The sequence below is a fragment of the Hipposideros armiger genome, unplaced genomic scaffold, assembly GCF_001890085.2.
Source record: "Hipposideros armiger isolate ML-2016 unplaced genomic scaffold, ASM189008v1 scaffold_305, whole genome shotgun sequence".
Lineage (NCBI taxonomy): Eukaryota > Metazoa > Chordata > Mammalia > Chiroptera > Hipposideridae > Hipposideros > Hipposideros armiger.
The window spans coordinates 311,101-327,540 of record NW_017731655.1 but is presented as its reverse complement, the minus strand read 5'-3'; the positions used below and the strand labels follow the sequence as shown (position 1 = coordinate 327,540).

At 37.0% G+C, this 16,440-nt stretch overlaps 1 protein-coding gene across 2 annotated transcripts in view; it reads right to left on the bottom strand.

The window, feature by feature from the left end:
* Nucleotides 1–16,440, bottom strand: part of CRPPA (CDP-L-ribitol pyrophosphorylase A) — a 223,251-nt gene that overhangs the window by 123,305 nt on the left and 83,506 nt on the right. For both annotated transcript variants that reach the window (XM_019659886.1, XM_019659887.1), the window contains one exon: nt 9,062–9,159. In XM_019659886.1, coding sequence (XP_019515431.1) covers nt 9,062–9,159 — 98 coding nt within the window. The remainder of the gene's footprint in view (nt 1–9,061; nt 9,160–16,440) is intronic.

The window sequence follows — 16,440 nt, the reverse complement described above, 5'->3', positions numbered from 1 at the left end:
TGACAACTTGGGCCAGTGAAGCAGCGTCCTCCACAACTAGATTGAAGAACAAAACGACAGCAACTTGTCTGTTCCCCTTCCCCCAATTCCCCATCACTGTTCCCATCCCCCCAATTACCCAATAAAAATCTTAAAAAAAAAAAATTTAACTTTTTCTAAGTATTACAGATACTGCCCAGGTTTATATATAAGTATAATTTGAGCCTGTTTTCCACGTACATATGCCCTAATAAAGTATGTACAAGTAAACTGTATTCTAGTCAAAATGTCATTAATTTGAAATTACTAACTAGAATCCATAGCAACAAATAATATTTTCAATCAGTTTTTTAGATGATTTAAATAGTTTACTAAAGACAATAGTTTATTACATTGACCTATGCATTCATTAGAAATTATAGATATAATGTACATAGCCTTACTCCCAAGCCATTGTAAAATTGGAGTGTGCATGAAGCAAAATAAGTTACATTAGCAGTTTTTAACTGTGGGCCAGATTGTCCTTAGGAGGAAGTCAGCAATATCAGGAGACATTTTCAGCTGTCACTAGTAGGCTGGGGACGTACTACTGGTGCCCAGTGGGTAGAGGACAGGGATACTGTCAAATACTCTATAATGCACAGGTCAGCCTCCAGAACAAAGAATTATCTGAAGCAAAATGTCAACAGCAGAGCTTCTGCAAAATTCTGGGTTAGATGGAGAGTTTTCTAGTCTTTTTGTCTTCAGAATTTAATTATGAATAACTAACTAACACCATAAACAGTAATATTCTAGCAACTTTAAGGCCTTAGTAACAGTAGTCATCCTTTTTACAAGGGAAATTCTAACATTGTATTTTGACAAATGTTTTCATGTAATGTTTAAATGACATTGTACCACAAATGTGACCAATGTGTTCAAAATGTCTAGATGAGGTACCTAAAAAACAGATTCTCAGCTCAATAAACTCCATCTGCTACCTAGTTTTTAATACGATCTCTAATTTTAAATTAAATAAGAAATAAATAAGAAGAAAACTAAAATCAGCTATAAACATGTATGCATAGCTTATTGAAGAGTTCTTTCACATGTAATCACAAAGAAACTATGTACTATATTAACTATGAAGGAACATTTGATACCACTCCAATACTTGTACCATCCATATGCTGCCGTTATAATGCTTCAAACCCTACATAGTAAGCAAACCATTTTTCATTAATGCATTTTCTTCTCAAGTGATAAATATAATTGCTATATTTACATATGGAATAAAATTTCTGTCTCATGCAACTTTCCATTAGGAGTTACATATTAGTAACCTATTGAATATACATTATAGTCAAAATGCTTTGAAATATTAAAGATAAATTACATCTTCAGCAAAGAAAACAAAACTACACACACACACACACACACACACACACACACAACTTAATCATGTGACTTATCTCAGAAGTGTGTGAACATGTATATATACCTCAGGATACTTTTAAAGTAGTACGTTTCTAGACAATATAGCAAAGCAGATTCATATCTTGACATAGAATCTTATTACACACTCTAAAGCATAACCCTTACAATGTTGCTTATGGGCCTATTTCTTCATCCCACTGCAACATCCTCTGCAGACCTGATGCTTCCTCCCTCACTGTCACTCTCTTGTCTCCTTTTCTGCCAGAAGGCTGCTGCCCACCAGCTTATCACAGGTGCTAATTCCAGTTCATCTAATCTCTGCAACATCTGCTATTTCCCCGTCTCTTTCCTCCGTTGGTGAAAACAGTTTTCTTCTGGTTGGGAAATTAATTAGGATTTCCTGGATATACTTTGTGTTCTAAGCTTCTCAACTGTTCACATGATTGATGGACGCCCAGCAGCTACCCCTTTATCTCCAGAAACATATCTGGCTGATGTCCAGGTGGAGAGGTATTCCAGAAGCTTTCGTATTCATCATCCTATCACCATTAACCACAACTATTTATCTGGCTCCCAGCACATGTGCAGGGGACCCATGATAAAAGCGATAGTGAAAGAGATGTGCCTAAGAATAAATAACAATAAAATCAGGATGTGCAGAATGACACCACTGCTGATGAGTAGTTTAGGAACTCCAAGAACCAGAAAAATAGGAAACAACTTCAGGGAAAGGGTACTCTTACACTAAGCCCTAAATGGAACACAAAACTCACAAATAGGGAAGGCATACAATCAAGCAGAATACTGAGTGAAAAAGCATGAGAAAACTACGTAACATCAAGGCATGAGCAAGAGAATATTTGTTGGACCACAACAGAGAAAACATTGTGAGTAAAAGATTCAGTACAGATTTTAAAAGATCTGAAATAATCGGTCAAGTTGTATAGCTTTTGTTTGCCTCACATACAGTGAACAGTCATTGAGGCTATACAAGTATCAATGCAAGAGAGTGAAAGAGGTCTTTGACCTAAGCAGACAAGTACTTATAGGTTCTGGAAATAAGTTTTCAAGTAATGAGAAGCCATGGATAAGTTTTACTGACCACAGCACCAAAGGTGTATATTTGGTTCAGTGTCCCCAGAACAACAAAACCCTGAAGCCACTATTCAGCTAAAGCCACCAGAACAATAGAGTAATCTACTTTTTGGTGTTACAAAGTAGAGTTATACAGCATGCAAATAGTTATAATGAAATGCATCTTCAAACTCAATTATTAGAGGAAATATATTAATTAATAAGTATAAAATGGCATTTTAAAACCATTATGTTTCCTATATTTGGAACAAAAAAAAAAAAAACATCAGTAAGAGGGTATAAAAATCACAGTGAATAAGCTCTAAAACTGTATCTTAATGTCAATAGCATAAGAAAACTAATATACATATTAATAAAAATCAACTGTTAAAGGTCAAAAACTATAATCCACATGCCAAAGAACAATTTTTTCAGCTTTTTATAAGAATTTTCCTTTTAAACAGATTTACCATGTGTGTAAAATCAATTACTTTCCTGAGTTAAAAGACCTGATTTTGACCAATACATGCCCAAAATTCGTTGTTGGCAAGCCTTTAGGTTTATTTGTTTGTTTTTAACTAAGAATAACAGTTGTCTAGATCTAGAACTTGTGAACAAAGACCTCATCCCTAAATGGACTAAGATGCCGAATATCAGTTTTACAAATTAACTATCTGGTTCCTCCAGGAAGAGTAACAGTTCGGTATGTCCCTGTGTCTCAAAGATATACACAGATATAAAAGGTGAAGATACAAGATCTGACAATTAAGTTCGCAAACTCATTGCAATGATGTTGCTAACCTCTTTTTGATATCAGAGGGATTATTCATTATGAATTTGTACCAACTGGACAATCAGTTAATCAAGTTTATTATTTGGAAGTGCTGAAAAGGCTGCGTGAAAAAGACGACATGAACTTCTCACCAACAATTCATGGCTCTTGCATCACAACAATGCACCAGCTTACACAGCACTGTCTGTGAGGGAGTTTTTAGCCAGTAAACGAATAACTGTATTAGAAACACTCTCCAATGACTTCTTTCTTTACCCGAAGATAAAGGAAATATTGAAAGGAAGACATTTTGATGACATTCAGGACATCGAGGGTAATAACAACGACAGCTCTGATTGACATTCCAGAAAAAGAGTTCCAAAGGTGCTGGCATCAGTGCATAGCTTCCCAAGGGAAGTACTTTTAAGGTAACCATAGTGATACTCAGCAATGAGGTATGTAGCACCTTTTCTAGGACGAGTTCGCAAACCTAATTGTCTGACCTTGAATGTTTAGTATATAAAGAAAAAGTAGAGGACGTGGCCATAAGGGAGGATTATATTTACTCCCTCATTAATAATCATATTCTAAAATCATGACAACCAATTATAATCATAAACTCTTAATTTTATTAAATACAGCATCAACATAATTAATACCAGCTCGAGCAACTAGGTGGTCCAATAATTTTGAACCTTCTTTTTACCTCTGGAAAACTGATCAGGAAATCTGGCTAACATCCCAAATAAATGGAATGGATTTAATTGGATGGTCTTCGCTAGTTTCTGTAGCCTTATACATACAACAAAACCACATACCCTAACTGAATTAATTGTGTTGGGATTGTTGAATCAGAGGCCCAACAGGAGTGTTCACAGTGTTATTTCAGTTATTACACTGTACTTTACAGTGTTCAGCTTCAAAATATAAAAAAACCCTATATCTAAATTATTATGTTATAATATGTGTCAAAATAAGCATAAAATAACCCTATTTGAAATGGGTCTTACAGTGCTGTGATGGCTTAATTTGTTCTGTTTCTTTTATTTCTGCTTTTTTTCTTACTTCGTTTGCTACTTTTGATATTTTGTTTGACTAACATGTCATAGACCAAATTAGGTAGGTCTATAAGAAAAGGCAGAGATCCGAACACTGGACACAACCTTGAGGCTTTGGGAAAAATAAACTCAGTATCACAGACAGCCTCCACAAAACCACAGCCTTCCTTACACCCAGGAAAACAAATGATTGTCTGACATCTCCTGCTTGTCCTTTGTGGTCACACAAGACAATAATTAAATTATGTGCCCCAGGAAACAGGAAGCAGTGGATAAACAAAATCCCCAAAAAGCCCCTGTCGTCCCTGTTTGTTCAGAATATAGATCAGCATTCTTGAGGAGCTCCATTTATGTTATTATAGGAATGAAAATTGGGCTGAAGACACATGTGTTTTAAGGGTAATATGATATCTGAAAACATTTAAATGCTACGTACGTGTCTTCTTCTATATAATTTCACTTTTAAGAAGCAGCAGCCAACCTAATCTTTTTATAGATGTAAATTGGATCATGTCATCATTGGCAGCTAAAGCCTTCGAGCGCTTAATTTTGCTCTTAAACAAAATATGAGTAATAATAGCGGCAGTGGTGGTGGTAGTTTTATAGCCTACAAGGCGACATCCAGGCCTGTGCCATCTCCATCCCTGTCTCCTGCCACTCTACCTCCATTGCAATCACTTCGCTCCAGTCACAGAAGTCCTATTTAAGTCACCATGAATGAAGGTCTTGATGTGCTTTTCACACACTGTTCCATCTGGACTTCTTTAAATAGCCAACTGCTGATTTTCCTCTTAGACTTAACTAAATAGAACATCTGCCAAAAGATTGTATGTAGCTCACCACTCTCCACTCCTAATTTACATCATTTTCCAGGGCTCTCCTTACATAAGCACAGACTATTTTTTCCTTCGAATAGTTAGCACCCTCGGTAATTAAACATATTTTTGTATTTCGTTACTGTTCTTTCCCCAACTGAACAGTATGTTCCTTAAGGACAGAGAAACGTACTTCGTTAGTTCATCTCCCTAGAGCCAGGGACTAAATCTTGATAGGCATATATTGTTTCATACATAAATTAGTGAATTAAGGAACTAATGAAAAACTGGTCCCCTCTTCCTACTTATGAATTCCTTACTGCTCTCAGCACAGCCTGTAGCATAACCTATTCTTCAGCATTTGTTGGGAGCTGGGAAGGATGGGCGTGGTCTCTTCCACCACTGTCTGCTCTGCAGGCCTCGATCTCCAAAGCCGGTAGGCTCTGTGAAATATTACAAACTTAAGAAATCAGAGAAGGAATATAACAAGTCTGATAATAAATCCTTGATATTTAAGTATGCGTATGAAATGTAAGACATGTGCATAGGAATACAGGGTGGAGGGACATCTGTTCCCCAGTTAGTTCCTTATTTTACTTTGTAACGACCCTTTCCATGTATTCGGTGTGTACCATTACATTTGGGTTTAGATATTCGGTTCACCTCTAAGGTATATCTCAAAATCCAGCAAAGCACACCCAATCTCTTCCTTTAGTTTCAATGGGAAACATTTTTTCTTTTCATGCCAGTGAAACAATCCTCCCATTGTGTGTTGAGCAGCTCCACACCCACACTGATCTGCCCTACAGGTGCCTGGATTTCAACAGCGGTGACTTCATCCTTTTTGCATGTTCTTTTCAAAGTGAGACAAAAGCTCTAAGACTTAAAAATGTTAGAATATGAGGCATTTTGTGTTTGTAAGTTAGGGGCTGAAAAATGCCACACCATAAAGTTGCCCTTAAAAGAAGAGAGAAAAATCATTAAAACGAAATAACATGGTTTTCTAGGGGAAAACAAAGCAAAACAAAACAAAGAGAAAAACCTCTCAACTACGTTGCAGAAACCTAAAAATTATCAACAGAATCCTGCAAAAGAACCTCAGAAAAGAAAGCCAAGAACACAAAAGAATGGTCAGTAAAATAAGATGTTATAAAGTACACAGGATGAGATTTCCACTAGAAGAAAGTATTAGACAAGAGTCAAGTCCTGCGATGAATCAAGGTAAAGACTGATAAATGTCTTGTGGTTTGTGCCCAGGGAGGTCGCTGAGGACCTTGCTCACAGAAGCTCCTATGGAAGCTTGGGATAGAAGTCAGATTGCAATGGACTGAGGAATGAGACGGTCAATTATTCCCCCAAAAATGTGGCTTCAGAGTAACCTTGGGTTAAAAGGGAACTGTTTATTTGTTTTGTTTTAATTAATGGAAGGAACTGTAATATGCTGTAATGTTTATGGGAGTAGGGGATGAGGAGGGAGGGGAAATAGTCTTAATAAGAGGATGGCTACACATGCAAGATTCTTTAGAGGTTTGGTGCCAGGAAGATTGGCACATCCCCATATGGGAGTGTATGTTAATAATTCCACTGTGAAGTCGAAAACAAGACCATATCTAAGAGTAGAGGTAAAGATGGTAGGGTTAGATCACTGGTTCTCAACTGAAGGCTTATTTTGCCCTTCTCCGGGCAACATTTAGCAACGTCTGTAAACATTTTTGATTGCTACAACTAGGGGCTGGGAGTAATAATGGCATCTAGTGGGTAGAGGCCAGAGATGCTGCTGAACAGTGTAAATGCACAGGACAGGCTCTCACAACAGAAAGTTGTCTAAGCCAAATACCAAAAGTGCCAAGGTTAATGCACTCTGGGTTAGACATTTGAGGAGGTTTAAAATACTCACTGAGGAGAATGGGGAGCTGACTACAGAATCATGGTATGGTTGCTTTAAAACATTCAGTGTCCACTGGAGGATGGAAACCAGTGCTTTTTAATGGCAACCATCTGCACTGTTGTATAATTTTCCCCAGGCGTAGTAAGATTGACTAAAGGCTTAGAGAAATGAAAAGTTAGATTAATGCCTGGATGGTGCATTAATAGTGGGTGCATGCAAACGATAAGGGAGTTTAAGATATTGGTAGAAGATCTGTGATCCAAGGAAGTGATAGATCATGGAATCTAAGCTAGGTAAAGAATGGTATAAATAAAAAGGTAGATGAAAGAAAGTGGGGAAAAAATCAGAGGCCTGAAGTTTCCCATAAATTTGAAATATGTGCAGGAGTAATTTAGTAAAAGATATGGAATGACAAAATGTCATGGTCAGAAGTTGAGGAAGAGCCTTAGTATTTATTTTTCAGTACACTTAACACGATGGTAATAACCAGACTGGGCCTAATGGGTAGGCAGATGAAGTACACTGAAAATAAAGGTCACTAGAAGTGAGATGGAGAAGGACTGGAAGAGGCCAGGATGATGAATTAATCACACAAGGCCAGTAATGAACCAGTGTCCCCCTAAATCTTATGCCATTTCATCACTAAATGTCTGTAAGTAAAGCAGCAACAAAAAGTGAGTATTATAATAATTGTAACCAAAGGACTCCTTCACGGTCCAATACTAGAAAGGCCAATCAAGGAGTCAGTCTCACAGATGTCCAACAGCTAGGTGCTCAATAGTTACATAAAACCCAGCTCTCTAAATGGAGGGTTGATTGATAGCCAGAGTCCCAATAACATTCTTGTGGGGCCCCATGTCACTGGCTTCTACATGGATTGGCTAAAGAATGACAGAGATTATCCAAGAGTAAAAAGACCATTGCTGAGCCAAAAGGGTGCTTCAGTGGGTCAGACAGTGGGGAGTTAACTACAATTAAATATTCAGCAAGACGCAGCCGTGGAACTGGGGCACAGAACTTAGGAATACTTAACAAGTGGACTTGAGATAGAAAGCAGAGAACAAGTGCTCAGATTCCAAAGACAGAGGGGGAAGACCCATAAAATCAATGGATAAAAGCAAAACTTCTAGAAGAGGAGACTGCAGTATAAGCTTTATGCCTAAGAGACAGCTGAGATGGCTCATATCTTCTTTTCAGCTTTAGCTCTTTGCTTTAAATGCTACTGGTAGAATTTGGCACTGATGGCCATCAAAACGCCTGGAGGATTTTGTTTAAAAACTTAGATTCCAGAACTTATCCCCGACTATGGTTCACTAAATTCTGACATGTTCTAGGAATCTATGTGCTGAACAGTTCGTGTGTCTAATACAGGACCGAAGTTTGGGAACGAGTCATAAGTATCTACTACTTAATATTGTCACACCGGTCTCAACTCATCCTCAAAGAGTGATCATTATAGTTCATATCCATCAAAACTTACTACAAGGCAGATGCATTTCTAAGCACTTCAAACAGATTTATTTTATTCAACCCTCCCAACACATTTTGAATGGAGATGTCATTAACTTTCAATTTAAGACAAGGAAATTAGGCAACAAAGCTGACATCTGAGCACAGGCAGTCTGATAAAAGAGCTTGTTTGCTTTCCAACTGTGCTACCATGATATAATTAGCTAACTAAAATGAACCTTTTCCTTCTGCTTTAAACTAGACTTTTATCATATATATTGTTAAAAAGTCACCAGATGTTCATCATAAACTCTGGTGGTTATACATTTTAACAAAAACAAATTAATATTTAATAAAATAGGTTTGGCAAACAAAACATTTCAAAACGCGAAGTTGTCAGAAAAATCAATAATGGAAGTCGTGACTGGTAAAAGTTGTAAATAATTCCTATAGACTCCCTCACACTTATTGCTAGTTTTTCCATTTCCTCAGTCCTAATATTAGATACGAGTTTAACTAGGGAGTTGATGAGTTCAAAACATTAGGGGGAAATAAAAGGAACACACATTCACTTCTTCAATACCATGAAATTGGATATCTGAATACTTACACTTAATTCATTTTTGAGCATCTCTTTAAGGTGATGACCTACATGTTCTTCATCTTCTTTTGTGTCCATAACTATGCAAATCTGCTGTGAAATTCTTTCTGAGATTAAAAAAAATTGAAAAAAAAAACACAATTTAAGTTTCAAACAGAATATTGCACCACCTTAGTTTAGTTCAACAGACTAATCAAAGTGTGCTGAAACCTATGCCTACCTGCTGTTCATAACTATTGGACAAGCATAGGGAGGTTTTAGCTTCGGGCCAGGTAGAGTGACTTAGACTATACACTGAGATGTCCTTGACTGTTTTAACCCCAAGTCAATAAACCTATGCATTTTATGCTTTGTGAGTAGCTAACCAGGACATGTGTAAGCAGCAGAACTAAGAGATTTCAGGATACATTTGAAAGGGAGTAACTGGAGGGGGTAGCTATTTGCCTCACTGATTCAATCCTTCCACGTTTATAAGGAGTCTCCCAGATTCTGATAAAATTCCATGTCCCAGACAGACCCACTCTTTAGCCATGTCTCACTGTGCCACCTGGTGTCCTGGTTAAGTACAGTGTTTTCCTTGGCATTCCTCTAGATTCAGTCAACTCAATATAATTAAGTTCCTGCCTGATTAACTATTACAACAAGTGAAAATAGCCAAATGAATTTCCTTCAAATTTGAAAGGCTTATTTGACAATGGTCTTATTTAAAAACATAAGTGTTTCACCTTAGTAAACCCAGGAAGCACTCTCCCAAAAGATGTGCAGTCCTCTACAGTAGGCAGATCTGAACTACTAAGAAATGGCTAAATTGCTGCCAGTTGAGGAGACATTGCATGGCATTACATAATGAATAAGGAAAAGGAGTGTAATTTTAAATAGGAATCCCAAATCAAAAGGTAGTTTGATTAACATCTGACCCAGCTGCTTCTTACATAGGCAATTCTATATAACATGCTTTAAAACAAACAAAACCAAAAACATTGATCTGGCAATAGTTAGTGCCTATCCTCATGATGAGCCTGCAAACATTATTCTGAATCTACATAACAGATTCAGAAACTTGACTGTAGAGAAATGAAGGAACTAGCATAGGTCACAGGGCCATCAGTTTGGCAAACAAAAGACAGTAGTAGAAAAAGGATTCAAGTCCAAAGAAATTAGGCTTACAAATACGGTTGTTCTACCGCACTAAAATGAAGAGAGAAATAAGACATTTGACATATATTGAATATCAAGCATTTACATATAAGAGGTCCTAAAGCCTTCATAGTCATTATACCATTTAATACCTCAAAATAAATATGTATTATTAGCCAAGTGGCATAATTCCCATTTTTTACTCACAAGGGTGTTTAAAATCCAGGTATTTTCAAAGCTCATGCCTTTTCTATCATGCTGCCTAGCTTGTAATAATTTCTGTAAAAAAATGTACCATATTTTTCATTCACTTGTACCCAACAGTTCAAGAAAACTAAATATATATAAACACAGTAATTCAAAGGGATTGAGAGGACACCTCTATTCTGGATACACGTCTGCTACACTTAACTATACTGAAATTCTTTCATTTCTTTAGGACTCCGTTCACTCATCTGTTAGAGTCATACCAATTTTAAAACATCTATAATTCTAAGGTACATGATCCTCATAAAATTAAAATATAATTTAGAACATAAGTGATGTACACATAGTAAAATGCTATGGACCATCATTGTTGTGAGAAATATAAACTGTCAATATCAGATAAATCTGTATAATAAAAATGAGTGAGGAGGTCATCCTTGAATAGGTTTTCATAGGAACGGAGTGGGGACTTGGAAAGTAAGAAAGAGGGATAAGATTAAAAAAAAAATTTTCATGTATTAAGCTAGGAAGAGTAGGGGCATAAACTCAGTGTGGCAAGAGACAAGGTAAGTCCCCAAAAGCCACGGAATGATTTAGGAATGAACTATAAAGAGGGACCGTCAGTGAGACCAGGTCATGGAGGTCCCATGCTGTCTTAGATACTGTATTGTCCCGAGATTTTTAGGTCAGAAGATAACTATCACTTAAGCAGTGGCTTGAAAACAAAGTTAATCCAAACTTCGCATTATAAAATTAAATGTCTAGAAAAACTTGGACTTTGTCGTATCCTAGCAGAAACTCAGAGTTACATTTTCAAATGTTTCCCACACGTATAGAAATAAATTATGATTAAATTTTTATTATATGGAAATATTAGAAGACCCTATGTTATGGGATTTTTAAAAATATTTTCTGCTATATGGGAATAGTGACTCTTCATTATGGGATTTTAATGAGGATTAAATGGTTAGTATGTGTAAAGTTATGTAGAGTGCCTGGTACAAGTGAATCCTCAATAAATGTTCACAGAATAACTCTTCGTGTTGTTATGGTCATATACATTCAATAAAAATATAAATTAAGATTCCTTTTGTCTACTCAAAATGGAACCCATCTCTAACTGTCCCTTGTGGTCTTAATATTTCAGAGTTTGGTAAACCAAGCCATACCAGCTTTGTCCCAATAAGCTTTCTTTCCAAATTTCAAAGTTTCATCAAATATGCAGTAGTTATGTATAATAATGGAATACACATCTAGATTAATAAATACTCCTATGTTTTCATCTCTGAATTCCTTTACAACTAAAAGGGATACCTTCTAGTTAGGATCATTGATATCTCAGCTTGTCCATTAGATCTAGGTTGAAGCATCATATGTGATTTCTATTAATAATTCTACAAACATGCACTGACAGTCTTAACTGGCAATATTAATATACTTAAAATCGTCAACAAAAAAATACAACAGCAATGACTGCACTTGTGCCGTCCAGCTGGAAGTCCAAAATGAAAAAGAATGTAGCCACAGGAACAGGGCTCAGATGAACTGGACCTCCTCAATTCTGCAGTTATTCTAATATCCCCTCACTCACAGAGAAAGGAAAAACATATATAACATTAAAATTTTTTTTCATGAAGCACAAAACTCTTTCCAAACATAATATAATTAATCTTTATTATTTCTCAAAGCAAAGTATTTAACAACTTCCTTGAGGTTAATGATGAAATCAAAACAAAAATAGGAGCCTTTAGAATTCTTAATCTGATGTTCTAACTGTTAATAAAGCATGTCTTAGAAATTTTTAGAGGTTAAAATAAACAAAACAAAAGCACTGGGGAGAACTATAAAATCATGGTACTTCCCATAATTATAAAAACTCTAACCCAAGAATCTAGTCTTTGTTCTCTCCCCAGAAAAGACCTAAGGATAAATTAGAAAAATATTGGAATTAACATTAAACCATACCTGACCTGTTAACTTGATGACTAATATTAATCTCCAAGTTTTAGTTTTACACTATCTTCTTTTTTAAAAAATAGCTTTTAAAAACCTTCCTTAAAAAGACATTTGTGGCACATGATGAAATATTTTGATAACTAAACCATTAGGGTATATCCCCCCAAAATTTATTTTTAACATGTACTCTCTGATTTAGACTGAATAACCCTTCATTTATATGAGTGTCACACAGCTCAGTGTGGCTTAACAGGGAGAAAATTCAAACTGGAACATGACTTGAAGTCTACAGGTGAGTATTAAAAGTTGTAAACATTAATTAATTTAGCCCACAGTTTTCAGTTACTACCTCAATTCCACGCATGAGAATTTTTAAATGGTCCAGGTATTGTGTACACTTGTCAATATAGTAGTCCCCCCTTATTTGTTGGGGATACATTCCAAAACCACCAGTGGACGCCTTAACTGCAGATAGTACCTAACCCTACATTTTTTCCTACACATACATACCTAGAATAAAGTTTTACTTATAAATTAGGCACAGTAGAGATTAACAATAATGAATAATAAAATAGAACAATGATAACAATATACTGTAATGTTATGTAAATGTGGTCTTTCTCTGATAACTGATCTGATAACGGAGACAGCTACTAAGTGACTAACTGGAGGGTAGTGTATACAGTGTGGATATCCTGGACAAAGCGATTTCATTCATGTCCCAGGTAAGATGGAATGGGACAGCGAGAAACTGCACCATGTTGATCAGAATGGCATGCAATTCAAAACTTATGAATTGTTTATTTCTGGAATTTCCATGTAATATTTTCAGACCACAGTTGACTGTCGGGTAACTGAAACTGTTGATAAAGGGGGACTACTGTAATTAATAATTATGCCAAAAATAAACAATGCACAACTTGATTTTACTTCACTAGCTGTGATGGTTAATTTTATGTTAACTTGATGGAGCCATGGGGTACCCAGATATTAGGTCAAACATAATTTTGGTATTTCTGTGAGTAAATTAACATTTAAATGGGCAGACTAAGTAAAGCAGATTGTCCTCCCTGATGTGGGTGGGACTTATCCAATCAGTTGAAGGCCTGAAGAGAACAAAAGGTTGACCTTCCCCACCACCACTGCCAAGTAAGAGAGAATTCTGCTTAACTAAAACATTGGTTCTTCGGGTTCTACAGCAGCCTGCTGGCCTTTGGACTTAAACTGGAACAATTAGCTTTGCAGATTTTAAATTTTCCAGCCTCCATAATCTATAATTACATAGAGCAACCCGTGTGTGTGTGTGTGTCTGTGTGTGTGTGTGTGTGTGTGTGTGTGTGTGTGTGTGTGTGTGCGTGCGCGCATGCGCACGTGCATGTGTGTCCCATTTGTTCTGCTTCTCTGAAGAACCCTAATACACTGGCAAATAAGCATTCTTCAGAAAATAACTAATAGTTCCCAACTACTCACCATAGGATCCCCCACCTCCTTTTGTTCTATACAAGGCAATAAATGATTACATACAACCCCTTGGGCCTCACACCTTATTATTCAGCCAGATCACACCACCTACAGCTCCTGGACGTAGCATGATCTTTGGACCAATGTGCATGTTCTCCTGCCTGCAGTGACATTCCACGTCCTTGTCTAACTCCCCAGTGGGCCCACCCAGCATCATCTGCTTTAATAACGATAGGCCAGATACGTGTACTTTGTATTTTGTACATAGATGTTTTTGGTGGGGGGCTGGGGACTTGAGGAGGAGAAAATAAGGAGGAAACAGAATCACCAGGGAGACGTTTTTGAAACCACCATGCTCCGCATCTCCAAACCCCCAACTCTGATACATAGAGATCTCTCTCTCGCTCCAACACATATAAGCACACAGCCACGATTCCCCTCACATCCAGAGGGGTCCTGACTCACTGCACTCCTGACCCTGAGAGTTCCCGGGGAACGGTCCTTCAGGGCAGAGTGTAGAAAAGGAATCCACATGGAGGGCGACCGTGCCAAGCCTGTTCGCAAAGCTGTTGTTGAGGCAGCACACAGCAACAGAGCCGCCAGTTCCTCACAGCCAGCAAGCATCCCTGCAATCAGTGCCTTCAGTCTGATTTTCCAGTGCCCATGCCAGTTTGCCTGAGTGCATGCATGGCATGTGTTTTTACATTCATTTACTTTAACCTGCCTATATCATTATATTGGAAGTGAGCTCACAGAGGCAGCATATGGTTGAGTCACCTATTAATATCCATTGTGAAAATTCTCGTCTTTCCCTTCGTGTGCGGAAACCACTTACATTGAATCATCAATAATTTGGGATTTAGGTAAATTATGTTATTTATTTTTTTGTTTCCTCCCCTCTGTTTTATGTTTTTCCTTTCTCTCCTTCTCTTGGCTTATTTAACCTTTTTTTTTTTTAGTATTCAGTTTTAATGTACCTCTTGTGTTTCTGATTGTAATTCTTAGGATACGTTTCTTTTTCAAGTAGATGGTTAGGTATTTCAATGAACCTTTCAGAGTCTGCATAGAATGAAATGTTTTACCACAGCAAGTATAATGTAGAAACCTAACCATTGTGTAGCTCCGGACACCCGACTGCCTTTATGTTGTAGGGTGTTGTCTACATTGTAACTGTATCATACACAGGAAACAGCATCAGAAAATGTTATTCTTGCTGTCTTTTTTTTTTTCTTAACAGAAGTGTTTTAGTCTTTAGTAATTTTTCAAAATGCACATAAAACTTGATCTTCCAGTAAGCTGTTGTTTGTATAAGTAGATGGGATTACTCCAGACCCAGACAAGATGGGACTCTGCTCAGTTTTGGGAGAAAAAGACCTCAATTTGCTATCTTTGCTTTCAACCTAGAAATAGTTTGAAAAAGTGAAAAGAATGAAAGGAGTCTATTCTATTTACCACTTCTGTTGCTCTTCCTTAATTACTGATGTACCAAGATTTTATTTTTTTTTTTCTGGCATCATTTCCTTTCTGTCTGAAGAAGTTTCTTTAGATACTCTTTTAGAGTACATCTACTGGCAAATAATTATATTTGTTTTCTTTCACCTGGGATTGTCTTTACTTTTATTCCTGAAGGGTCTTTTTGTTTTGTTTTTTTTCTGGGTATTTAATGCTGAGTTAATAGTGTTTGTTGTTAGCACTTTAAAACGCTTATTCTACTTTCTGCTGGTCTCCATGGTTTCTGGTGAGAATCCAGCCATTCAAACTGCTGGGAAGTTGTTATCTAGAATTTCTGTGATGTTGTTTTCTCTACTGTAATTTCTCCTCCCCTTCCAGGATTGAGAGGACTGGTGACTTTTCCACAGATGCTGGGAACTATTCGTTTTTCCCACAATCTCTTTTCATTCTGGAGTTCAAACTGTAAAAAATCTGATGATCTAATTAACTTCACTGGTACTTTCTCTGTCATCAACATATTTTTTTTTATTTTGGTTATTGTATTTTTTCAGTTCTAAAATTCCCATTTGGCTCTTTATATTTCCTATGTCTTTGGTGAGACTTTCATCTTTCATTTCAAAAGCATTTTTCTCCTTACTTGTTGTAGCATTTTTATAATCAGTGCTTTAAAGCATTTGTCAAATAATTCCAACATCTATGTCATCTCAGCATGGGTATCTATTGATTGTCCCTTCCCATGTGAGTTTAGGTTTTCCTGGCTCTTGGTATGCCAAGTGGTATTGGATTATATTCCGTATATTTGGGTGACACCCTCTCTTACCACAATCTCTCCTGTGCATTCCACTTCTCTAATGCATCCCTTTTCAGCACCCCTACCAGAAAACTGGGCTTTATTTACCCCAGTTTGCACACATTTCCCATGACTGTATCTGTGCCCAAGCTAAGCAGCAGGAGGACAGAGAAAAGAACAACAACAATGTTCACCCTATCCCTTAAAACCACAGCAACTTCAATCAAAGAGGAATTTTCACTTCTTCCAGAATTTTAGCATTCTCTGGACCCCCACTGTTGCCACTGTCAATCACTGCTGTCATAAGATTGCTTAGGGACTGAAGTATTGGACTAAGAAAATATTTAAAAAGGGAGGATATTGGGCCGGCCGAGTGGCTCAGTTG